Below are 25,690 nucleotides of genomic sequence, written 5' to 3' on the forward strand. Positions count from 1 at the left end.
GGCAAATGCTACATTGAAATGAGTGTGCAGCAGATTTCAGTAAAGGCTATCTCAGAGCCTCACCTTGGGAATCTCCTACCTCACCCTTAGCTGTCCCTCTTCAACTTATTGACAGATAACATAATAGTAAAGTATGAAAGGAAAAGACAAATCAATTAACAAAGAAATATAAATTCTAAAAGATAGAACTATAACATTTTTATCTAACACAGACTTCATTAGCCCTGACTGGTATGGTTCAGTGGATTGAGCGCTGGCCTGCAAACCAAAGGGTCGCTGGTTCCACTCCCAGGCAGGGCACATGGGGGCACACAAGAGGCAACCACACATTGATATTTCTTTCTCTCTATGTCCCCCTCCCTTCCCCTCTCTAAAAATAAATAAATAATATCTTTAAAAAAAAGACTTCATTAAAAACCATAATAAGGTCTACTTGATAATTTTGTAGAAAACTGTTACTGACAAGAAAAAAGAAAACTATTCTAGTAATAGAGAAAAAGAGTTATCCAGTTTCAATTAGGTTGAATTAAAGAAGAGTTGACATTATTTCATTAAATATATTTCATTTTATTTTTCCTACTAACAAATATCTACAAACTGCAGTTGAGAAAATTTCCTGAGGTCCGGCCAAGATAGAGGTATAGGTAGAAGCCCTTCAATTCCTTGCACAACCAAAAGCAGGATAACCAATCTAAAATCAATAAACAACCAGAAGTGCCAGAAAATCAAATTGCATGGAACTCCAACAACCAAGGAATTAGAGAAACAGTCAACCAGACCAACCAGACTGGTAAGATAGATGGACGGAGAGAACCGGCAGCAAGGTGACAGACCTCAGGGGCAGGGCTAGCTGAATGGGAAACTGAGACTGAGAGCTGACTGTGGACTATGGCAGGGGTTGCCACAGTGGGAGAAATTCCCAGTCTCACACAAGGATTCGCTGGAAAGTGGGGCTAGAGTAGAGAAAGTGAACTGTCATTGTTCCCTCTCTGGCGCCTCCCCCACAGACAGCACCTCAGCACAGCACAGTAAGGAGGATCACCCTGCCTGGTAAATACCTAAGGCCCTGCCCTCTCACAATTTAACAGGTGTGCTGAGACAAAGAAATAGGGCCCAAATGAAAAAACAGCAAAACTCCAGAAAGAGAGCTAAATGATGAGGAGATAGCCAACCTATCTGATGGAGAGTTCAAAGCCCTGTTAATCAATATGCTCAGAGAACTGTTTGAACTTGGTGGCAAAATGAAAGAACAAATGAAGGATACTCAAAGTGAGATAGAGCAAAATATTCAGGGAACCAAAAGTGACAGGAAGGAAACCAGGACTCATATCAACGATTTGGAACAAAAGGAAGAAATAAACATCCAACTGGAACACAATGAAGAAACAAGAATTAAAAAAAATGAAGAGAAGCTTAGGAACCTCTAGGACAAGTTTGAATACTCCAATATCTGAATTATAGGGGTGCCAAAAGGAGAAAAACAATAACAAGAAATTGAAAACGTATTTGAACAAATAATGAAAAAAAAATTCCCCAATCTGGCAAAGGAAACAGACTTCCAGGAAGCCCAGGAAGCCCAGGAAGCCCAGAGAGTCTCAAAGAAGTTGGACCCAAAGAGGAACACACCAAGGAACATCATCATTAAGTTACTCAAGATTAAAGATAAAGAGAGAATCTTAAAAGCAGTGAGAATAAAGGAGACAGTTACTTACAAAGGACTGTCCATAAGATTATCAGCCTACTTCTCAAAAGAAACCTTGCAGGCAAGAAGGGGCTGGAAAGAAGTATCCCAAGTCATGAAAGGCAAGGACCTACATCCAAGATTGCTCTATCCAGCAAAGCTATCATTTAGAATGGAAGGGCAGATGAAATGCTTCCCAGATAAAGTCAAGTTAAAGGAGTTCATCATCACCAAGCCATTATTACATGAAATGTTAAAGGAACTTATCTAAGAAATTGAAGAAGATCAAAAACTTGAATGGTAAAATGACAACAAATCACAACTATCAACAACTGAACCTAAAAAAAAAAGAAAAACAATGAAAACAAAAACTAAGCAAACAACTAAAACAGGAACAGAATCAGAGAAATGGACATCACATGGAGGGTTTTCAGTGGGGAGGGGGAGGGGAGAAATGGAGGGAAAAGGTACAGGGAATAAGAAGCAAAACTGTTAGGCATGATATAGATGGGGAGAGATCAAAAATGGTATAGGAAAGAGAGAGTTCAAAGAACTTATATGTACAACCCATGGACATGAACTAAGGGGAGGAGGGATGCTGGGGGGTTAAGGGATACAGGGCAGATGGGGAAAGAAGAGGGAAAATTGGGAAAACTGTAAAGCATAATCAATAAAATACACTTAAGGAAAAAGAAAATTTCCTCACCTGGTAACAGCATCCACCAAGAATGGTGCTGGGGGAGAGATCAGTGAGATTCCATCTCTATTACCATGTCCCTCACTCTCCATCAAGGATGGTCCATTTCCTGTGAGTCCATTAGAAAGGACACCACACTGCTGAGGGAGACATACAACATGTGTGAGTAGAGGTGACAATACTTATCCAAGGGTCAGCACTTCAGTGTGACATCTGTCATTTTCCCTAATGAGCATGGTAATAAGGAAGATAATATTGATGATCATGATTGTTGTGCTTTGTCTTTAACCATCATTCCCTTCAGATTTTTGTTTCTACTTTTGTCATCATCCGTAAGCATTTACGAACAGAAAAGTTAAATCACTAGTTTGGAGCCATTAAATCAGTTAAGAGAACTTTGATAACAACCCCTTGTTTTTAAAGAAATACAAAAGCCTGGTAATCCTTTAGGCCTTACTCTGAAAGGGTAACCAATAGAAAAATTACAAATATCAACTTACTGGCACAATCCACCGGGGTGTGATCTTGGATGTTGAAGGTACCTAAAATAAATTTTATATATGTATTTATTTTTAGGGAACGCTGAGTTATTTTCATAATTATACTCATCATGCTTTCTTCTACTATGAAATGCATTGCAGGAGGTAGTTCTTAATGGTCCCTTTGAGCTGACAGGAACTTAATCCATGAACCTTTCCTACAACACAGATACCATACCTTACTACTTAAAAGACTGTCATAATTTTGAGGCTCTCTTTAAAAATTTACTCCTCCAAGAACACTACTGCTTTCAGTTCATTTATTTTTTAATTTATGTTTAATTATTTTATTGTTGTTCAATTACAGTATGTGCATTTACCCCCCCCCACCTCAGCCAAACCCACCTCCCTCCCTTGCTTTCACCCCACCCCTTGGATCTGTCTATGTGTCCTTTAAACATGTTCCTGACAACCCTTTCCCCCCGTTATCCCCTACCACCTCCCCTACAGTTACTGAGATTGTTCTTAATTTCAATGTCTCTGGTTACATTTTGCTTGCTTCTTTCTTTTGTTGATTAGGTTCCAGTTAAAGGTGAAATCATATGGTATTTGTCCCATATCACTTGGCTTATTTCACTTAGCATAATGCTCTCCAGTTCCATCCATGATGTTGCAAAGGGTAGGAGCTCCTTCTTTCTCTTTGCTGCATAGTGTTCCATTGTGTAAATGTGCCATAGTTTTCTGCTCCACACATTTATTGATGGGCACTTAGGTTGCTTCTAGTACTTGACTATTGCAAATTGTGCTGCTATGAATATTAGGGTGCATAGGTTCTTTTGGATTGGTGTTTCAGGGTGCATAGGATATGATCCTAGCAGCGGAACTGCTGGGTCAAAAGCCAGTTGCATTTTTAGTCTTTTGAGGCAATTCCATACTGTTTTCCATAGTGGCTGCACCAGTCTGCATTCCTACCAACAGTGCTCTAGGGTTCCCTTTTCTCCACATCCTCTCTGACACTTGTTGATTTGTTTATGATGGCCATTCTGACTGGTGTGAAGTGGTATCTCATTGTGGTTTTAATTTGCATCTCTCTGATGGCTAATAATGCTGAACATCTTTTCACATGTCTCTGGGTTCTCTGTATGTCCTCCTTGGAGAAGTGTATGTTCAAGTCTTTTGCCCATTTTTAAATTTTTCTTTTGTCTTCCTGAAGTGGAGTTGTGTGAGTTCTTTACATATTTTGGAGATCAAACCCTTGTCCAAGGTATCATTGGCAAATATGTTTTCCCATATGGTTGGTTCTTTTTTCATTTTAATGTTTTCTTTAGTCATGCAGAAGCCTTTTAATTTGATGAGGTCCCATTTGTATATTCTTTCCTTTGCGTCCCTTGCTTTAGGGGACATATCAGCGAAGATGTTGCTGCATAAAATGTCTGAGATTTTCCTGCCTATGTTTTCCTCTAGGACTTTTATGGTGTCATGACTTATATTTAAAAGTCTTTTATCTACTTTGAACTTATTTTTGTGTATGGCATAAGTTGGAGATTAAGTTTCATTGTTTTGCACGTAGCCATCCAGAGTCTCCCAACACCATTTGTTGAAGAGGCTATTTTTACTCCATTTTATGCTTCTTCCCGCTTTGTTGAATATTAATTGGCCATAGAGACTTGGGTTTATTTCTGGGCTCTCTGTCCTGTTCCATTGGTCTATGTGTTTGTTCTTATGCCAGTACCAGGCTGTTTTGATTACTGTGGCCTTGTAATCAGTTTGATATCAGGAACTGTGATCCCTCCTACTTTGTTCTTCTTTCTCAAAATTGCTGCAGCTATTTGAGGTCATTTATAGTCCCATATAAATTTTTGAAGTGTTTGTTCTATATCTGTCATTGGTACTTTAATAGGGATTGCATTGAATGTATAAATTTCTTTGGGTAGTATGGACATTTTGATGACGCTACTTCTTCCAATCCATGAGCATAGTACATGCTTCCATTTATTTGTGTCTTCCTTAATTTCTTTCTTCAGTGTTGTGTAGTTTTCTGAGTACAGCTCTTTTACTTCTTTGGTTAGGTTTATTCCTAGGTACTTTATTTTTCTTTTTGCTATATCAAATGGCATTTTCCCCCTGATTTCTGTTTGGTATTTCATAGTTGGTGTTCAAAAATGCCTTTGATTTCTGAATATTGACTTTGTATCCCGCTGCTTTGCCAAATTCACTTATTAGGTCAAGTGGTTTTTTGTGGAGTCTATAGAATTTCCTATGTACACTATCATGTCATTTATAAACAATGGCATTTTGCTTCCTCTTTTCCAATTTGGATGCCTTTTATTTCTTTTTCTTGTCTGATTGCTGTGGCAAAGATGTCCAATACTATGTTGAATGGGAGTGGTGAAATCAGGCATCCTTGTCTTGTTCCTGATCTTAGTGAGAAAACTCTGAAGTTTTTGTCCATTGAGTATGATGTTGGCTGTAGATCTCTTGTATATGGCCTTTATTATGTTAAGGAATCCTCCCTCTATTCCCACTTTGCTAAGTGTTTTTTATTATAAATGGGTGCTGTACCTTATATCAAATGCTTTTTCTGCATCTATTGATATGATCATGTGATTTTTGTATTTCATTTTATGTGATATATTACGTTTATTGATTTGCAAATATTGTACCATCCTTGCATCCCTGGGATGTTTCTCACTTGATCATGGTGTATGATCTTTTTAATGTACTCCTATATATGATTTGCCAATATTTTGTTGAGGAATTTAGTGTCTATGTTCATCAGCGATATTGGCCTGAAGTCTTCTTTCTTTGTTGTGTCTTTGTTGTGATCTGTTCTACTCCTTGGGTATATGGTGTGAACTTCTATGGCAGGAGACCTGTGAGATTCAGTAGTGCAGTCTCCTTGATCTCCTGAGCTTGCTTGTCTTCGGCTGTTGTTTATGTGGTCTCTCTGTGTGTCTTTGGATTTTAATTGTTGTTGGTGGGTCCTTCTCTCCAGCTGGTTAACTGAGGCTCACTCCATCCACCACATTGTGTATTCTATTGTACAGGTGTGGACAGGTTGTGTTGAAACTCATTCTTCTGTCTGTACGAGGTTTTGAGACTTCTCTCTTGCTATTGTTCAGTTGTTTGTTCTGGGTTATTTCTTCACCATTCAGTTGTATTTCCAGATTGGTCCTGGATGGAGGTTAGTGTGGCTTCCACCCACTCCTTCACCATCTTATGCTGTTATCTGTTGGTGGCTCATTTGTTGGTGGGTTTCCTCTTCCAGTAGGCATGCTGGTGTTCACACCTCCCATGTACTTTCTGTTCCCATTCTGCTCCCAGCTTGGTAGCAATTGGAGGACAGCGGCATGTACATCTCTGTGTGGAACTCTGGGTCTCCAGTTCCAGAGAGAGAGAGCAGACCTTGTTCTCTAAGAACTGAATCTGTTGGTTTTGACTAGAGTGGGGGCTGCCTCTACTTTCAGTTCATTTCATAGGACTTTTCCCCACTGCAGCATCAATTTAATATTTTATTTTCTGAAATTTTAGTTAATTACAAATCATAGCCTTCTTAGTAGAATTCTGAATGGGCTGTTAAAATCAAAATTAGTAACACAAAACATACACAGAGAAAAAAACATTGTTTACATACAGGTCATTCTCAAATTACTATGTATGTGTATAGGTAATAGCAATAAGAACACCCACGTTGGTTCTGCTTCATAGGGTCCTTTTTAGATTCACTTTAACATTTAATTTTCTAGATCTTACTTTTATTTCTAGAATTATAAGGTAATAAACTCCTCCACTTCATGGAAGCTTAGACTAGCCTTTGCACTGATAGTCTTAGACAGTCTTTTGATAAAAAAAAATCAATATAAATCCAGATCTTAATGAGTTGGGTAATCATCAGAAGAATAAAATTACAAAGTATGATTTTCCCAAGAATATTAGAAAATGGACTTTTACCACAGGACATAAAAGACAGAGAAAAGAAGATAAATAAACAAAAAAATGGTTTGGCAGAAACAGGTCCTATAATTACCATACTTAAAGTAAACATAAGTGGGTTAACCTCAATCAGAGAACAGCGATTCAAAAATATTTTGAAAACAAAATCCAGCAAAATATTGTTCACAAAAGGCCCATTTAAAACCAACAGATCCAGAAAGATTAAAAATAAAAGGACAGAAAACTATATACTAGGCAATACAAACTTAAAAGAAAGCTAGGAAATCCAGACTTCCAGCCAAGATGGAGGTGTAGGTAGACACACTGTGCCTCCTCGCACAACCAAAATAAGGACAACAAAAATTGAGAAACAAAAAAACAACCAGTACTGACAGAAAATTGAACTGTATGGAAATCCAACAACCAAGGAGTTAAAGTAGAAACATTCATCCAGACCAGTAGGAGGGGTGGAGTCAGGTGGCCAGACGGAGAGTGGTCACGGCAAAAAAAGTGGTGGCTGGCAAAACCCAGGTGCAAGGTAGCAGCTGGCAGCCCCGGTTGCTCGGGGTGGCAGTGGGAGGACCCAGCAAGGCAGCAGATTGTAGAACAGGGAGCAGAGTACACGGTGGCTGGCGGACCAGGTGGTCCCACATTCCTGTGCAGATAAACCAGGCAAAAATGGGAGCGAGACAGACCGCACAGCCCAGGGTTCCAGCATGGGGAAATAAAGCCTCAAAACACCAATTGAAAACAATCTGTGGGGGTTGAGGTGCTGGGAGAAACTCCCAGCCTTACAAGAGAGTTCGTTGGAGAGACCCACAGGGTCCTAGAACATGCACAAACCCACCCACATGGGAATCAGTACCAGAAGGGCCCAGTTTACTTGGGGGACACGGAGGAAGTGACTGAAATCTGGCAAACAGCAGAGCAAGCACCATTGTTCCCTCTCAGACCCTGCCCCACATACAGTGTCACAACCCAGGGACTGGGTTACCCTGCCCTGGTGAACACCTAAGGCCCCGCCCCTCACTATGTAACAGGTGCATCAAGACAAAAAAAAAAATGACCCAAACAAAAGAACAGATCAAAGCTCCAGAACAAATACAACTAAGCCACAAAGAGTTAGCCAACCTATCAGATGAACAGTTCAAAGCACTGGTGATCAGGATGCTCACACAATTGGCTGAATTTGGTCTCAAATTCGATGAAAAAATGAAGGTTACGTTAAGTGAAATAAAGGAAAATATACAAGGAACCAACGGTGATGGGAAGGAAACTTGGACTCAAACCAATGGAGTGGACCAGAAGGAAGAAAGGAACAACTGAACAGAAAAGAATGAAGAAACAAGAATTCAAAAAAATGAGAGGCTTAGGAACCTCCAAGACATCTTTAAACATTCCAACATTCGAATTATAGGGGTACCAGAAGGAGAAGAGGAAAAGCAACAATGGAAAAGTTATTTGAACAAATAATAAAGAAGAACTTCCCCAATCTGGCAAAGGAAATAGTCTTCCAGGAAGTCCAGGAAGCTCAGAGAGTCCCAAAGAACTTGGACCCAAGGAGGAAAACACCAAGGCACATCATCATTTCATTACCGAAGGTTAAAATGAAGGAGACAATCCTAGAAGCAGCAAGAGATAAGGAGACAGTCACCCACAAAGGAGTTCCCATCAGACTGTCAGCTGATTTCTCAAAAGAGACCTTACAGGCAAGAAGGGGCTGGCAAGAAGTATTCCAAGTCATGAAAAGCAAGGACCTACATCCAAGATTGCTCTATCCAGCAAAGCTTTCATTTAGAATGGAAGGGCAGATCAAGTGCTTCCCAGATAAGATCAAGTTAAAGGAGTTCATCATCACCAAGCCCTTATGATTTGAAATGTTAAAGGGACTTATCTAAGAAAAAGAAGATAAAAATCATGTACAGTAAAATGACAGCAAACTCACAATTATTACCTAACAAACCATACCTAAAACAAAAACAAAAACAAACTAAGCAAACAACTAGAACAGGAACAGAATCACAGAAATGGAGATCACATGGAGGGTTAGCAACAGGGGAGTGGGAGGAGGAAATAGAGGGGAAAAGGTACAGAGAACAAGTAGCATAGATGGTAGGTAAAAAATAGAAAGGGGGAGGGCAAGAGTAGTATGGGAAATGTAGAAGCTAAAGAACTTGTATGACACATGGACATGAACTAAAGGGGGGAAATTTGAGTGGGAGAGTGTGTGCAGGGTAAAAGGGTGTGAAGGGGAAAAATGGAACAACTGTAATAGCATAATCAATAAAATATATTAAAAAAAGAAAGCTAGGGTGTCAATGTCTTACCAATCTGAAGGGAAATTAAGAGAAGAAAAAGGAGCAAAAGGACCCTTTAGAGTGCTTAAAGGAACTTAAGAAATTATAATTATATCAACATATATGCACCTTACAGCATATATTCAAAATATGCAAGACAAAAATTAACAGATCTAGCAACACGTGAGAAATGAATTAGTATTGTAGACAGATACTAAGAACACCCTAGAAGCTGCCTGAATATTCAAGAGAATCAGCAGATTAGCAATAAAAGTATTCAGCACATCTGCTAGACACAAAGCCAACCTATTAATAGTAAAAGTTAAATATCACAATATCAATAAAATTATATTTAGAATTTAACATAACAAAGAATACAGAAGACATATAGAGAAAATTTAGGAACTCAAATAAAGATTAGAAATTAGAGATATATATCAAGTTAGTGAAAAGCAAAAGATATTTTAAAATGCAAGTTTTTGTAATCTATAAATTTAATACAGACTCCATTAAAGTGTAGGTAGATTTGGGGGGACAATCTGACACACTGATACTAAAATTTATAAGTAAAGATATATTAGATATTATAATAGATTACAGAGATATACTTTGCATCCTCATGTAATGAAAAGAAGGACAACAATAAGTTTATAAACAAAAAATAACCAGAACTGCCATAAAATCTAACTGTATGGAAGTCCAACAACCAAGAAGTTAAAGAAAAAACATTCATCCGGACCAGTAGGAGGGGCAGAGATGGGCAGCCAGAGTGAAGAGGACTCTCAGTGAGGTGGCAGGTGAGTATGGTGGTTCCACATTTTGTGTGCATGTAACCGGGAAGAACATCTGGAGAGTGACACAAACCATGCAACCCAGCATTCCAGTTCAGGAAATGAAAGCCTCAAAACCTCTGGAGGTAAAAATCTGTGGGGGTGGCAATGGTGGGAGAAACTCCCAGCCTCACAGGAGAGTTTGTTGGAGAGACCTACAGGGTCCTGGAACATACATAAACTCATCCACTCAGCAATCAGCACCAGAAGGGCCCAATTTAAAGTCAGCAGAGAGCCCAGCAAGTATCCGATTCTCTCAGACTCCTCCCCCACAAAAGAGCCACAACCCAGTGATGTAGGTTGCCCCGCCCTGAAGTAAGTGATGAAGAGACAGCCAACCTATGAGATGTAGAGTTTAAAACACTGGTAATCAGGATGCTCACGGAAATGGTTCAGTATGGTTGCAAAACAGAGGAAAAAGTGAAGCTTATGGAGAGTAAAATGAAGAGAAATGTACAGGGAACCAAGAGTGAAAGCAAGGGAATCAGGACTCAGATCAACAATTGGCACAGACAGAAGAAATGGACATTCCACCAGAATAGAATGAAGAAACAAGAGGAGGAAGAACAAGAAATTGAAAACTTATTTGAAAACATAATAAAGGAGAACTTCCCTAATCTGGCAAAGGAAATAGACATCTAGGAAATCCAGGAAGGCCAGAGAGTCCCAAACAAGTTGGACCCAAAGAGGAACACACAAAGACACATCATCATTACATTATCCAAGATTAAAGATATGGAGAGAATCTCAAAAGCAGCAAGAAAAAAGGAGACAGTTTCCTACAAAGGAATTCCCATAAGACTAGCAGCTGTTTTCTCAAAAGAAACCTTGCAGCCAACAAGGGGCTGGCAAGGATTCAAAGTCAGGAAAGGCAAGGATCTACATCCAAGATTACTCTATCCAGCAAAGCTTTCATTTAGAATGGAAGGGCAGATCAAGTGCTTCCCAGATAAGATCAAGTTAAAGGAGTTCATCATCGCCAAGCCCTTATTATATGAAATGTTAAAGGGACTCATCTAAGAAAAAGATGGTGATCAAAAACTTGAACAGTAAAATGACAAAAACTCACAACTATCAACAACCAAAGCTAAAAACAACAAAAACAAAAACCCAAAATGTACTAAGCAAACAACTATAACAGGAACAGAATCAGAGAAATGGAAATCACATGGAAGGTTATCAGCAGAGAAGAGGGGAGAGAATGGGCAAAAAGGTACAGGGAATAAGAAGCATAAATGATAGGTACAAAATAGACAGGAGTAGGTTAAGAATAGTATAGGGAATGCAGAAGCCAAAGAATTCGTATGTATGACCCATGGACATGAGCTAAGGGAGGAGGGGAATGCAGGTGTGAGGGGGAGTGCAGGGTAGAGGGGAATAAAGAGGGAGGAAATGGGACAACTGTAATAGCATAATAAATAAAATATATATATTTTTAAAAAGAATAGATTACAAAGCCAGAAAAATAAAAACACAATACTACTGGAGCAGAAAAAGAGATGGCCAGCAACTGTGTGAATGAATCTGTTGGATAATGATGATTCAGGTCCCAGGCAGGATGGAGAGGGATGGAACAAGATTTCATCACACTACTCAGAATGGCATGTAATTTAAAACTCATAAACTGTTTATTTCTGGAATTTTCCATTTTACATTTTGGACCATGACTGACTGTGGGTAACTGAAACCATGGATAACTGAAACTGCAGATAAGGTGGGTGGCACTGCTGTATACAAATATTGAGTTATAAGGTTGTATCCCTGAAATATATATAATCTTGTATACCAATTTTATCCCAATAAAAAAACCTAAACAACAAAGATAGAACCCAATGAAACAGAACAGAAAAATTAATAGCAAACCAATTGGGAAAGGGTGGATTATTTAGCAGATTATATTTAGAAAATGGGCTTTTCATATGGATAAAATACATAGTTGGGTTATATCAAAACCACAATTGATATCCCTTCCCCCCAACACTCAACCTGTTCAAATGGGTTAAAATCCTAAATATGAAAGATGTAATAGGCCCCACCCTACATTTACCAAATGAGGGTAGAATCTAGCAGTCTGTGTTTTAATTACCTGCAGGTGATTCTGTTCCATATCCAAGTTTGAGAACTAAAGATCTAAGTAAACATTCAGTACCATAAAAAGTACCATCTGTACCTCCCCATGCCTTTGGAATGATACAGAAACTCCTGTCATATTACTCATAAGGCACTAAATGAGTTATCTGTATACCTTTCATCCAACAAGATTTTAAGTCTCAGAAGTAAAGGAACTATTGTATTATGGTCACAGTACTGCGCATGGCATCTCCCATACTGCAACAATGATCAATATGTTCAATGCCACCCATTCTTATGCTCCCAGCTTTCTGTAAATTTTTTAAAAAATTAAACATGTCCTTATTGTCTTAACTCTTTTGAAACTGGTTTGTCATTACATTTCCTCTGTTATTTACAGTATGGTGCTGAATTACACATAGGCTTATTGTAGTGACACACTGCAGGGTGCCACACATTCAAACTGGTAGAATTTTATAGCAGAGAAGGCAATGCTAAGTGGTTACTGAAATATGAGCTCTTATTAAGTAAGAGGTTTTACTAAATAGTAAAAAAAGGCAAAAATTGGAATATAGTGGCAACATTTTCAAAACAGAAATTCCTTTCCATTTGCTGTTTTAAAGCATATTTACCTGAGGTATGACTGTGTGGTCAATTAGGCTCTCGGTTAGAGATAAAAGCAAAGCATCCAATTCATCTGCAGCATGCTATGGAGACAGAGTATATACAGTTGTTAAATGACCCACTAATCAATCATCAGACAAATTTTTTTCACATCCTTTCAATTTATAATTCTGACCAGGCTTAACTGGTGCTAAACTTTAAACAAACGGGGACATTCAGGAATCATGGTTATTATGGATTCCACTTTTGCTTGGAGGGGAACTTAGACTACAATCAGAACATGAAAAAGCTAGCTGTTATGTGAATTTGCAGTTACTATTCCTTTTGGTGAGACAAAACTTGGGTAGGGTTAAGACTGTCAGGCTCTTAGACTAGAAGAGAGAGGTAGAAAGTTCAGCACAGAAGACAGGCGAGTAAGGAGATGCTTCCTCTTCTCTCTTTTTTTAAAGGAGACGCTTCTTTATCCAGATGTATGGAAGCTTCACTGTTTGAAAAAGAGGACAATATGAACTTCTCCCATAAATTTTAATGAACAGTTTTGTTTAATTATTATTTGAGGCACTTTATGGAAGATGTAGCTCTGTACTGCAGAGTGTGTGTGCACATGTGCATGTTCGTATGTGTTGTTTGTAGGGACAGAAAGAACTTTAAAAGTACAAAAGATAAAATTCCAATCTGGAAATAAGGGACATAAGCATCTAAGGTATAATACATAACAAAAAAGGCCTTTCATTTATACAATTCCATTTCTATCCACCCACTTTCAGGCCATGGTGAATTTCCTGTTCATGTTTCAATATTCAATTTTTATCACACAATGGAAAAAACTGTTCTCTGTTTTCTTCATCTCCCTCCTCCTATCCCATGCCTCCCACCCTGTGGCCTGGGTGAATGCTCCAAAACAGCCTGTGCAGACTTCTGCTGCATGTATTAAAATTCTCCCTCCCAGTGGACTATAAGCCAAAAGAAACCATGTTTCATTCAGTTTTAATTTCCAAAGCCTAGCATGATGTCTAGTATACATTACATATGCACAAATCTTTTTTTTTTTTTTTTTTAAAGATTTATTTATTTATTTATTTATTTATTTATTTATTTTTAGGGAGGGAAGGCAGGGAGAGGGAGAGAGAGAGAAACATCAATGTGTGGTTGCTGGGGGTTATGGCCTGCAACCCAGGAATGTACCCTGGCTGGGAATCGAACCTGGGATACTTTGGTTCCCAGCCCGCGCTCAATCCACTGAGCTACGCCAGCCAGGGCTACAAATCTTTTAACTAAATGTCCTTCTCTGTTCCAAAAAGTCTCAAGTTCCACCTAACATTTTCAACGATCAGTCAAAGATATCAATGTATCTGTTTAGAATTCTAATTAGCAGAAAGAAAGCCCTTGGTTGTTTCATTTTTTAATCCAAAATTCTGAAAAATCATACACTTCAATGATAACTAGACTATTTTTGGGTAGTGGGAAGAATATATTGATTTCTACTTTTTCCTTTTTTTGAAATAGTTGGTAAATTTCTACAATAAATGTCCTTATACAATAAAAAAGCATAAAGGTAAGTGTTCATTTACAATTTTTCATTTAACTTGCAAATTAAAACACTCACTGGGCAGTGAACTAGGTTTTATGATGTCTGAACTGGTGAGGGTGTGGCAGCTGTGATGAGCTGGTTACAGTGCAATGTGATGACAGGTTGCTGCTATTTCAGAAAGTTTATTTCTGAATAAATAATTAGTGTCTACTATGTGTCATGTACAGTTTGAGACACTAGGGAAGTAATGACAGCATCCAAAAAACAAACAAAAAAAATCCCCCCAAAATACAAACAGAGGCCACCCAAACCCCAAAGTACCAACAAATAATACAAAAACTGGAGAAAAATCCCTTACATCTTATTGTGAGGGATTTGACAATAGGACTCTTCCTAAAGAATTCAGGCTCAATGCTTTTCTCATGACTTAGGTTCTGGTGTGAATCAGAAATCACCAGATGTCCATGGTTGTACTACAGGATTCAATTCAGTATGGTGTTTGGGGAAAGCTTAAAAAGTAAAAGTATTGTTACCTTTAGAACAGAGCCACTTCCTGCAGGTGTGGTGTGCACTGGAGCAAGAGAATCTTCAGGGAGGGGCATATGATTCTCATTTAATACAGAACTGGGAAGAAAATATAAATTCATATCATGGAGGACCTATATGGGTATAGGCAGTATTTTCAAAGAAAGGGTTTGGGAAAGAAGTATAACAAATTCATTGGGAGAATAAGAAATTATAATTTGTGAGGAGCATGATAGCAGTCAAGGTCATACTTACATGTTTTGTGAAACCCTTTCCCACCCACCACATAACAGTTTCAAATCCAGGTTAGACTCACTCACAGATCGATCAAAGTGTGGGCTAGTTTCCCTCCTAAATCTCACTAAAATGACAGAAAAGATTTCTGAAAAGAAAAATATCTTGAAAAGAAAGGCAGTTAGAAAAAAGACAGATCAATAGATTGATTTTTAAAAGCTGTTATCAAAGACACAAATGAGAAAGCTCAGTGGAACAAAAATTATACAGAATACCTGAGATATGGGAGAACTGCTAGGAAACATAAGAAGCCCCCACTTAAGGACACAGGTTGGAGACCTCTGCTGAGAAAGAAGCAACACCTAGAATGCTCTAGCTGTTACAACAGGACCAACCAGGTGAGAGGATGCCAGAGAATATATTACTTATAGGCCCGGCAGTAATGACAAGGGGGTCTAACCCCAGATAAGAACACGAATAGTAGCAGTCTTATAGACAGATTAAACACCAGGGAGAGAAGGGGGAAATGCACAGCCAAAGGTCATCATCCAGCAGGAAATCCCAGTCCTCTCCAGTATCACTGAAAAGTGTGCAAACAATAGGAGCACTTCTGTCCAATCCTACAAGGAGACTGAGAAAAACAAGAGATAAATCCTAGATTGGAAAAGTCAGACGTAATTAGTGAAGTGAAAGCTAGTACTGTTGCATCCATAATACTGAGGCAAATAGAGGCAAAGAGATAAAAAGAAAGAATAGTTATGAGAAACACAGAAGATATTTCAACTAATGGATATTCAAAAAAAATATAATGGCTTATGATTTTCCAGAACTGAAAAAAGACACAGGTCTTCAGATTGAAAGATCACCTTGAATACCAACAAGAATTTTAAAAATAAACCTAGTCTTAGGCATATAGTAATGAAACTGCAGAACCTCAGGAATAAGAAGTAAAACCTAAAGGTTACCAAGGAGAAAAAATGACTTTGTGCTTTGGAAAGAAGAAACAGTTCAGACAAAAGGAGCTGATATAAGAAACAGTGAGCGTTAAAAGAAGTGAAGTATGTTTTACAATGAATTCTTACAACTCTTGGACAAAAGATTAGTCCCAAGTAGTTTACACTGTTGCCAAACATGGAAAGAAGCAGAGGAAAAGTTTCTGCATCCATTCCACTCCTAGGTACAAACCTTAAATAATCCTCATAACAGCCCTTGCCACTGTGGCTCAGTTAGAGCATTGTGCAGCAACTCAAAAGTTGCAGGTTCAATTCCCAGGCAGGGCACATACCTAGGTTGTGGGTTCAATCTCTGGTCTGGGTGCAGATAATCCCCAGTCCAGTAGTGTACAGGAGGCAGCCAATTGATGCTTATCTCTCACATTGACGTTTCTCTCTCTCTTCCTCTCTCCCTAAAAGCAATTTTAAAAATGTCCCTGGGTGAGGATAAAAAAAATCCTCCTAGCATGTGTGTATACAGAGGAACACACACAATGTTAACTTGGAACAAACATCTGTCCATTAATGAAAGAATGAATAAAGTGTGTCAATGAATTAAGTGCCATTACTTATGTAATGGCAGTTAATATGAGGAACCAGAGATAACTTTTAAAAATACAAATATGTAAAAAAAAACAACCCTGAACTGTGTACTTTAAATGGGTGGATTGTATAGTATTTGAAGTATATTATCAATAAAGCTGTTACTAAAAAAAATGACATGAATAGACATTTCTTCAAAGAAAAGATATTTAACATCTTTAGTCCTTAGGTAGATGAAAATCAAAACTTCAATGAGATACCACTTCATATTCACTAGAATAAATATAATTTTAAAAGTGGAGAATAATAAGCATTGGCAAGGACATGGAGAAATTGGACCCCTCATACATTGCTGGTGGGAATGGAAAATGTTGTAGCTGTTTTGGAAGACAGTTTGGCAGTTCCTCAGAACATTAAACATAGAGTCATCACATGATTCAGCAATATTCCTCCTGGGTATATATTAAAGAGAACTGAATGTGGGGATAGATGCTCCATCCAACCTGGGTCTTTGCAAGCCTTTCATGCACTGAAGCAGCTATGTTTAAGGGACCTGCAGTAGGCATTGACCTTGGCACCACCTACTCTTGAGTGGGTGTCTTCTAGCATGGAAAAATGGGAATAATTGCTAACAATCAGGGAAAATGAACCACTCCAAGTTATGTCATTCTACTGATACTGGATGACTGAATCAGCGATGCTACAAAGAATCAAGTTGCAATGAATGCTACCAACATGGTTCTTTGATGCCAAAAGCTTGATTTGACAATGCTGTTGGTCCAATCTGACATGATGCATTGGCCCTTCATGGTGGTGAATGATGCTGGCAGGCCCAAGGTCCAAGTAGAATAGAAAGGAGAGACAAAAAGTTTCTATCCATAAGAGGTGTCATCTATGGTTTTGACAAAGGTGAAATGACAGAAACCTACCTTGGAAAGACTGTTACCAATGCTGTCATCACAGTATCTGCCTACTTCAATGACTCTCAGTGTCCGGCTACCAAAGATGATGGAACCATTGCTGGTCTCAATGTACTTAGAATCATCAATGAGCCAACTGCCACTCTTGTTGCTTAAAGATTTGACAAAAAGGTTGGAGCAGGACTGGAAAGAAACATGCTGATGTTTGACTTGGGATGTGGTACTTTTGATGTTTCAGTTCTCAAAATTGAAGATGGACTCTTTGAGATCAAATCTACAGCCAAGAACACTCCAGTGGAGAAGACTTTGGCAACCAAATGGTCAACTATTTTATTGCAGAGTTCAAGGGCAAGTGTAAGAGTGACATCAAGGAGAACATGAGGGCTGTTCATTGCCTTTGTACTGCTTGTGAACATGCTAAGCGTACTCTCTCTTTAGCATCCAGGCCAGTACTGAGACTGACTCCCTCTATGAAAGAATCAACTTCTATACTTCATCACTCATGCCCGATTTGAAGAACTGAATGCTGACTTTTTCAGGCTACCCAGGATCATGTAGAGAAAGCCCTTCAGGATGCCAAGCTTGACAAGTCCTAGGTCCATGATGTTGTCCTCATGGATGGTTACACCTGTATCCCTAAGATTCAGAAACTCCTGCAGGAGTTCTTTCATGGAAAATAGTTGAATAAGAGCATCAGCGCTGATGGGACAGTTGCTTATGGTGCAGCTGTCCAGGCAGCCATCCTCTCTGGAGACAAATCCAAAAATGCTAAAGATTTGCTGCTGTTGGATGTTACTCCTCTTTCCCTTGGCATGGAGACTGTTGGTGACTGTCCTTGTCAAGCGCAACAGTACCAGTCCTACCAAGCACACACAGACCTTCACTACCTTCTCTGACAACCAGCCTGGTGAGCGTGCCATCACTGAGGATAACAACTTACTTGGCAAGTATGAACTCACAGGCATACCTGGTGCACCTTGTGGTGTTCCTCAGATTGAAGTCACTTTTGATACTGGTGCCAGTAACATCCTCAATGTCTCTGCTGTGGATAAGAGTACAGGAAAAGAGGACAAGATTACCATCACTGATAACAAAGGGACTCTGAGAAAGGAAGACATTGATCTCGTGGTCCACGAAGCTGAGAAGTACAAAGCTGAAGATGAGAAGCAGTGGGACAAGGTGTCTTCTCAGGTCTTCCAAGAATTCATTTGAATCCTATGCATTCAACATGAAGGCAACTGTTGAAGATGAAAAACTTCAAGGCAAGATTGATGATAAGGACAAATAGAAGATTCTTGTAAGTGCAGTTAAATCAACTGGCTTGATAAGAACCAGACTACAAAAAACGAAGAAGTTGAACATCAGCAGAAAGAGCCATAAAAAGTCTGCAACTCCACCAGTACCAAGCTGTATGAGAATGTAGGAGGCAACCCAGGAGGAATGCTAGGGGTGGTGCATACTAGTGGTGGAGCCCCTCTATCTGATGGTGCCTCCTATGGTCCACCACTGAAGAGGCTGATGAAGTGAACCTTAAGCACAGGCTTAGCACTGTTCCACACAAAACACTGAAGGTCTCAAATTTGTAGCAAATTCCATGCCAGTTTTAGAAGTTGAGCTGCTGTATAGTAAATAACCTAGCATTTCTGATACCTGAACATGGACTATGTGCACAGGAAAAGGAAACAATGCACTTTATAAGCACTGTACAGTAAAGTGAAAAATGTGATGTTTTAAATAATACTAAAATTGGCACCATAAAAAAGAGAATGCATGTCTATAAAAATTCTTATGTGTGAATGTTCATAGCAGCTTTATTCATCAGAGCCAAAAAGTGGAAACAACATAAATGTCCAACAGATGATAACCAATGTGTTATATTCATACAATGGAATATTATTCCACTATAAAAAAGGATGAAGTACCAATACATACTACAATATGGATGAACCTTGAAGATATAGTGTTAAATGAAAGAAGCCAGACACAAAAGCCACATATTATAAGACTGCATTTATTAGAACTGTCCAGAGTAGGCAATTCCAATAGAGGCAGATGATAGAATAGTGGTTGTAGGAGCTGGGGCAGGGGTGAGGTGAGAAGGAGTATGGGGAGACCAAATGGGTATGGTGTTTCTTTTTACCACCAGAGCAGTGATGATAATATTATGGAATTAGACAGTGGTAATAGTTGCAAAATTTGTTAGTTTAGTAGAATGCACTGAATTGTATACTTTTAAAAGATAAATTTTAAGTTTTATGGAATGGGAATTACAACTCAATAAAAAGATAGAAGAAAAAATGGTCTAAATCTGCAATAGCAAAATGTGAAGGTGGGATAAAGCTTAATATTTGGTACACAGATAAATATTATATAATCTCCATAATTTTCTGTATGACTGAAAGATTTCATTTCTAAAAGGAGGACACAGTAACTTTTTTAAAAGTGTGGTATGGTACAAACAAAAACACCAGTTTCACAGAAGAGGGATAGGTCCAGAAATAGACCAATGTTTAAATTAAACAAGAACTTAGTATAAACAGGAACTTATTTTAAAGGACGCATTTCAAATCCTAGCAGAAAAAGATTATTCAAAATATCAACAGCCATTTAGAAAAACAAATCTGGAAGTAAACTGGAGTACATTCTATGCTCTGTCCAGCTTTAAGAGTTCAATGAAACTGGGAAGCTCTATCTCCATTATCTTCCTCTTGGCCAAAAAAAGAAATGTAATGAGGTTACTCTAAAAGGCTCTGATAATAACGATAGTATTTAAAATGTTGTGGGTCAATTGATTTACTGGAGTGAATTTAGAGGTTAAGTTGAAAATCCAGTTTTACCCTGACCACCAATTAGTATGTTTGTTGAATACTAACTATAAAGTCCTATATACAAAGCCTGCTATATTCTTAAGTGTTATGTGCATTACAGTATCTGGAACCAAATATAATTAATCAGAAAACACTCCACTGAGTAAGTTTATAATAAGGAAAAAACAGCATTCATTCATTCATTCATTCAACACTGTTTAGCATCAACTAAGCTCAGAACACTGGATATGCAGTGAGGAAACAAACAAATTGGCATACAGCAGGGAATAAAAGCCTAGCAAGATGAATAAATAGCATAATACTTATTAAAGAAAAGAGGCAGAACAGGGCTTTGAAAGAAAAGCAGAAAAATGTGCTTGAATATAAGAACCCATAGTAAAAGAAATTTTTTTGTAAGAACAAGGCCATTGTGAAGACAGGATGGCACTGAAGTTAGCCAATATACTTAAGAGAAATAATACACATTCCTTCCAGGTACCTTATAAGATTAAAAATACCTGCAGCTTGGCTGGTGTAGCTCAGTAGGCTGAGTACCAGCCTGTGAACCAAAAGGTCACCAGTTTGATTCTCAGTGAGTACACATGCCTGGGTTGCAGGGCAACCAACAGATGTTTCTCTCTCTCTCTTTCTCCTTCCCTTCCCCACTCTCTAAAAAAATAAATAAAAATCTTTTAAAAAAATATGTATAAAAGTTGTTTTTACTTTGTAGTTTAAAGCAGCTGAAGAAGAATGAGAATGTAGACACTAACTAGGAGTATCTTCAAATAATCTAAAACTAGGTACTAACCAGCTATATAATGGAAAGAAGAGTGAATTCAAGCTGTATTTCAAGCAGATACCCTGAAATCATGTGGTAATAGATTGGGAAAGAAGAAAAAAGGCCAGAAAAAAGTTAAGGATATCATTTAATTCAGTCTAATCATGTGGTGATAGACTGAAGAGGAAAAAAGGGCCCCAGAAAAGAAGAAAAAAAAAATCACTTAATTCAGTTTAACCAGAACTGTACCTTTTTGTGGCAGCATCCTGAACATTGGTGTTTTTATGACTTAACAAACTATCATCTCTTGTAACCTAAGAAAATGAAATAACAAATATTAAATCTTTGTTGAGGATACTAAAGTAATAAGAAACTTGTATTTATTTCCTATAAAAATAGAAATATCAGTTTGTTTCAGTTCCAAAAGAGGTAATCATGCCTTATCTACAGAAATATCAATACCGCACCTAATACAATCCCATCCCATATCCAGATTAACAATCCATGCTTCCACTTCAATATACTAACATATAAATCCACATTTTACTAGATAGCTTTCAATTACTTAAGACACCATGATATGTTAGTCTATAGATACAGATCCCCAAAATATTCCATGCCAGAATTTTTCAAATATACGTGATAAAAAGCAGAAACAGATGTTAATGTATACATTTGGCTTTTTATTTTCCCTGAATGCAAGGAATATTTTAGGAGAGAATTCTAAGGTTTTCTGAGGACGTCAATTTTTTCCTTCAACTTTATTAAGGTATCATTTATATGTAGTAAAATGCACACATTTTTACTGTACAGTTTGATAAATTTTGAAACTATATACAGATGCATAACCAACGCTATGATGAATATATAAAACATTTTTACTATCCCCAAAATGTTCCCTTGAGGCTTCCAATGCAGTCCCATCAAAACCATTACACATGGTGCCCTGGCCTGTGTGGCTCAGTTGCTTGGAGCAGCGTCCCGTAACCGAAAGGTTACAGGTTCAATTCTAGGTTGGGGCATATGCCTGGATTGTGGGTTCAATTCCCCGTCTGGGCACCTATGACCACCAGTCTGGGTGCCCATGGGAGGCAACCAATCAATGCTTCTCTCTCCCATCGATGTTTCTCTCCCTTCCTCTCTCTCTAAAAGCAATGAAAAAATGTCCTCAGGTGAGGAAAGAAAAGAATCTTACACATGGCAAACAATGCTCTGTACATTCTATAGTTTCCTATAAATTAAATCATACCTATCTTTCATGTCTACCTTTTTAGAATAGCGTGATGCTTTGGAGATTCACCCATGGTATTACACTTATCACTAATTAATTCCTTTTATGTGCTAAGTAACATCCTACTGTATGGATACACCAAAATCTGTTTATCTGATAATGAACATTTGGGTTGCTTCTACTTTTTAGCTATTACTATAAAGCTCCTAGAAACTTTCCTGTACTAATATCTGTTTGAATCTATATATTTATTTCTCTTGGATAAATACCTAAAAGTGGAATTGCTGGATGATATGGTAAGTGTATGTTTAATAGATTGCCAAACTCTTTTCTAAAGTACCTAAGCATTTCTTATTCTTACCAGCAATATGCCCTGCAGAAGCTGTGCCACTGACAACATACGAATGGTCAGTTTTTAATTTTAGCAGCTATTTTAGTCAAAGTATCTTTTGCATGAAGTATGATGCTAGCTGTAGACTCTTTTCAAAGATGCCCTTTGTCAGCTGAAGAAGTTCCATTCTATTCCTAGTTTGCTGAGTTTTTATTATGAAGGGGGGGGGTGGATTCTGTGAAATGCCTTTTCTATAGGACTTAAGAAAATTTTCTTTATTTTTTAGTATGGTGCACTATACTGGCATTTGAGTGGCAAACCAATTTCTTCCTGTGATAAACCCTATTTGGTCATGATGTACTATCTTTTACATAAATTGTTCAATATGATTTGTTTATAGTTTGTTAAGGATTTTTGAGTTTATTTTCAAGAGGGACTAGTCTATAGTTTCTTTTCTTGTCATATCTTTTTCTGGTTTTGGTACTGGGGTAATAGTAGTCTCATAAAATGAGTTGGAAAGTGCTCACTCCTACTTTCTTAAAAAGTCTGTGCAGAGCTGCTATTACATCTTCTTTAAGTGTTCAATAGATTTCAATGATAAATTCATCTTGTCCTGGATTTTTCTTCATGGGAAGATTTGTAACTATAAAATAAAATCTCTTTAATTAAGAGCTAAAAGAGATCCAATGTATAACTGAAATGTAAGGTAATAATGACTGCTACTACCACTTGCAGTTCCAATATGACAACATGTAGTTCCAACACTGGGGATGAACACATTAAATGTTCATTACATACCAGGCACTATTCCATGTCCTTTACATTTATTACCTCATTTCATCTTTATAACCAACCTTAAGTTAGGTACTACTACTATCTTTTTTAAAAACATAATTAAACTGAGGCTCAGAGAAATTAACTAACTTGCTAAATCACAAAGCTGGTAGGTGGTAAATTAAAAATAGGATTCAAACTCAAGTTGTCTGATTCTGGAGCCTGTACCATCACATTTTATTAGGTTGGCCAAAAAGTCCATTCAGTTTTTTCTGTAAAATAAAAGACACATTTTTCATTTTCACCAATAACTTTACCGATCTGGATATTTTGAATATGTCAGCTATCTCCTGCTATTGGCTTCTAGTACCCACTAGAGGCCAGGGGTGCTGCTAAACATCTTCCAAAGCATAAGACAGCCTTAGAGCAAAGAATTACTTGGCAAAAATGTCAGTAAGACCAAGAAACTTCACAAACCACTTTTGACACGTTTAATCAGTCATAGAACCTTCTCCATACACCACACAAATCTTTTTTTGTTTCAGTTGCATTTTTACCTTTCTTGGAATAATAAAGCATAATATACTGAAAATGTTGTATATCTTCTTCCATCTTCAATATTAAAATGGCTGCCCCCAAATACACCAATTTTTATGTTATTTTTAATGCATGCTGATATGACAGTCACAATACAATCTAATAAAATTGTTTTGAATGAAGTTAAAAACAACTTAATGCTACCAGAGCCATTGTATGGCAGAAACTGAACGAACTTTTTGGCCAGCCTAACATATTTATTTTTCTGTGTAAATATTATACTTTATGTTTATACTGGGGGAAGAGGGTAAATAAAAAACACAAACAACATTCTTCAAGTACTGTCAAGTTCTTTCCAAGGCTTGTGCCTGGGGACAGGATGGATAAAATGCATCTTCTCAACAACAGGATATTTTGAAATCCTAGTTGACAACATGATTTGTGAGACAGGCTTCTGTCCTGGTTATTATAGAGTATAAGTTTGAAAGTTAGGCAGAGCCAAGGAAAAACTGATTTTGGGAGCATGAATGCCATAAATTTCATGGGGGTGATCCCAAACCAGTGCACCTTTCACCTTATCACAGTCAACTCTTTCACCTTGTAACTTCCACTCCTATTACTAATAACATCACAATTTTGCCAAATTAGGGGTACATGGGGTGGTGGGGAGTAGCAGATTGATAGAAAAACCCTAAAATGATAGACTTAATATTGACAGGACAGGAGCCTTAGAATCTATAGATTTTTTGCCTATAAAAGTGGAAAAGAAGTGTCGCAGTTTCGATTCCCAGTCAGGGTACATGCCTGGGTTGCAGGCCATGACCCCCAACAACCGCACATTGATGTTTCTCTCTCTCTTTTTCCCTCCTTTCCCTCTCTAAAAATAAATAAATAAAATCTTTAAAAAATTTTTTAAAAAGTGCAAAAGATTAGGGATTCACTTCTATAGGAATTTTACCTTTTTAAAAAACTTAAAACTCTTGAGTGTCTTTACTCTTACTTTTTGTCTCATGGATGCCCTCTCTTTATTGAGCTTGTATTTAGAGTTGGGAAGCCACTTCTCCATCTTGACCATGTTTCTTGGTACTACTCTCTAATCACTAGCTAGGTCCCTCTTGCTTAACATTTATGTATTTTACTCATGTATTCTATTTGTTCTTCAGAGTCTCTGGACTCTCAGTTTCATGTTCTTTTCACTTCAGCAGAGCTATCTCCATTAAAGGCAGCTTACCTTATGCACTGCTTCTACTTGAGCCTTCAAAACGTTACTCTTCAAGTCAGGAGGAACTCTCCTAGCAGTCAATCCTGGGCTCTCAATGGCATTATTAAGACATTTCTCAGTCAACTTCACCACTTCCTCCTAGATATTAAAAATATACTATAAGCAACTCTGATACTTATATGGAAATAGAGAAGGGACTGATCAAAGTTCATCTTTAGACAACCAGGAAATCATGTGCCTTAAACAGTCATGTGTATTCAAACTAAGGCTCAATAATCACAAACATGAAATATGAATTAATAGGGACCTCTAGAAATCTAGCCTAATTTCCTGTCCCTAAACAACTGAAAAACCAACTATATTATCTGGGAGAAATGCCTGAATTAACCACACATGAAGAATGTGTGCCATTTGCTGTAGAGTAGTCCTCCCTTATCCACAGGGGACATGCTCCAAGAACCCCACTAAATGCCCAAAGTGACAGATAGTACCAAGCCCTCTATACACCATTTTTCTCCCTACATACATACCTACAATTATGTTTAATTTATAAATTAGGCACAGTAAGAGATTAAAAATAATATTAACCATAAATAGAATGATTATAATATCATTCTATTTATATCTATTTATATCATTCTATAATATCATTCC

At 37.8% G+C, this 25,690-nt stretch overlaps 1 protein-coding gene and 1 pseudogene across 9 annotated transcripts in view; one reads left to right on the top strand and one right to left on the bottom strand.

Moving 5' to 3' along the window:
- Positions 1 to 25,690, bottom strand: part of EPB41L5 (erythrocyte membrane protein band 4.1 like 5) — a 172,775-nt gene that overhangs the window by 8,715 nt on the left and 138,370 nt on the right. Inside the window, exons 19-24 of one of the 9 annotated variants that reach the window (XM_028533490.2) lie at positions 25,046 to 25,174; positions 21,191 to 21,255; positions 14,676 to 14,766; positions 12,620 to 12,694; positions 2,879 to 2,920; positions 2,388 to 2,515 (exon numbers count right to left, since the gene is read on the bottom strand). In XM_028533490.2, coding sequence (XP_028389291.1) covers positions 2,388 to 2,515; positions 2,879 to 2,920; positions 12,620 to 12,694; positions 14,676 to 14,766; positions 21,191 to 21,255; positions 25,046 to 25,174 — 530 coding nt within the window. Of the gene's footprint in view, positions 1 to 2,387; positions 2,519 to 2,878; positions 2,921 to 12,619; positions 12,695 to 14,675; positions 14,767 to 21,190; positions 21,256 to 25,045; positions 25,175 to 25,690 lie in introns of those variants that run through there. The other 8 variants (XM_028533489.2, XM_036023605.1, XM_036023604.1 and 5 more) reach the window with 8 other exon arrangements.
- Positions 16,608 to 19,014, top strand: LOC114514338 (annotated as a pseudogene).

This window comes from Phyllostomus discolor, chromosome 4 (genome assembly GCF_004126475.2).
Source record: "Phyllostomus discolor isolate MPI-MPIP mPhyDis1 chromosome 4, mPhyDis1.pri.v3, whole genome shotgun sequence".
NCBI lineage: Eukaryota > Metazoa > Chordata > Mammalia > Chiroptera > Phyllostomidae > Phyllostomus > Phyllostomus discolor.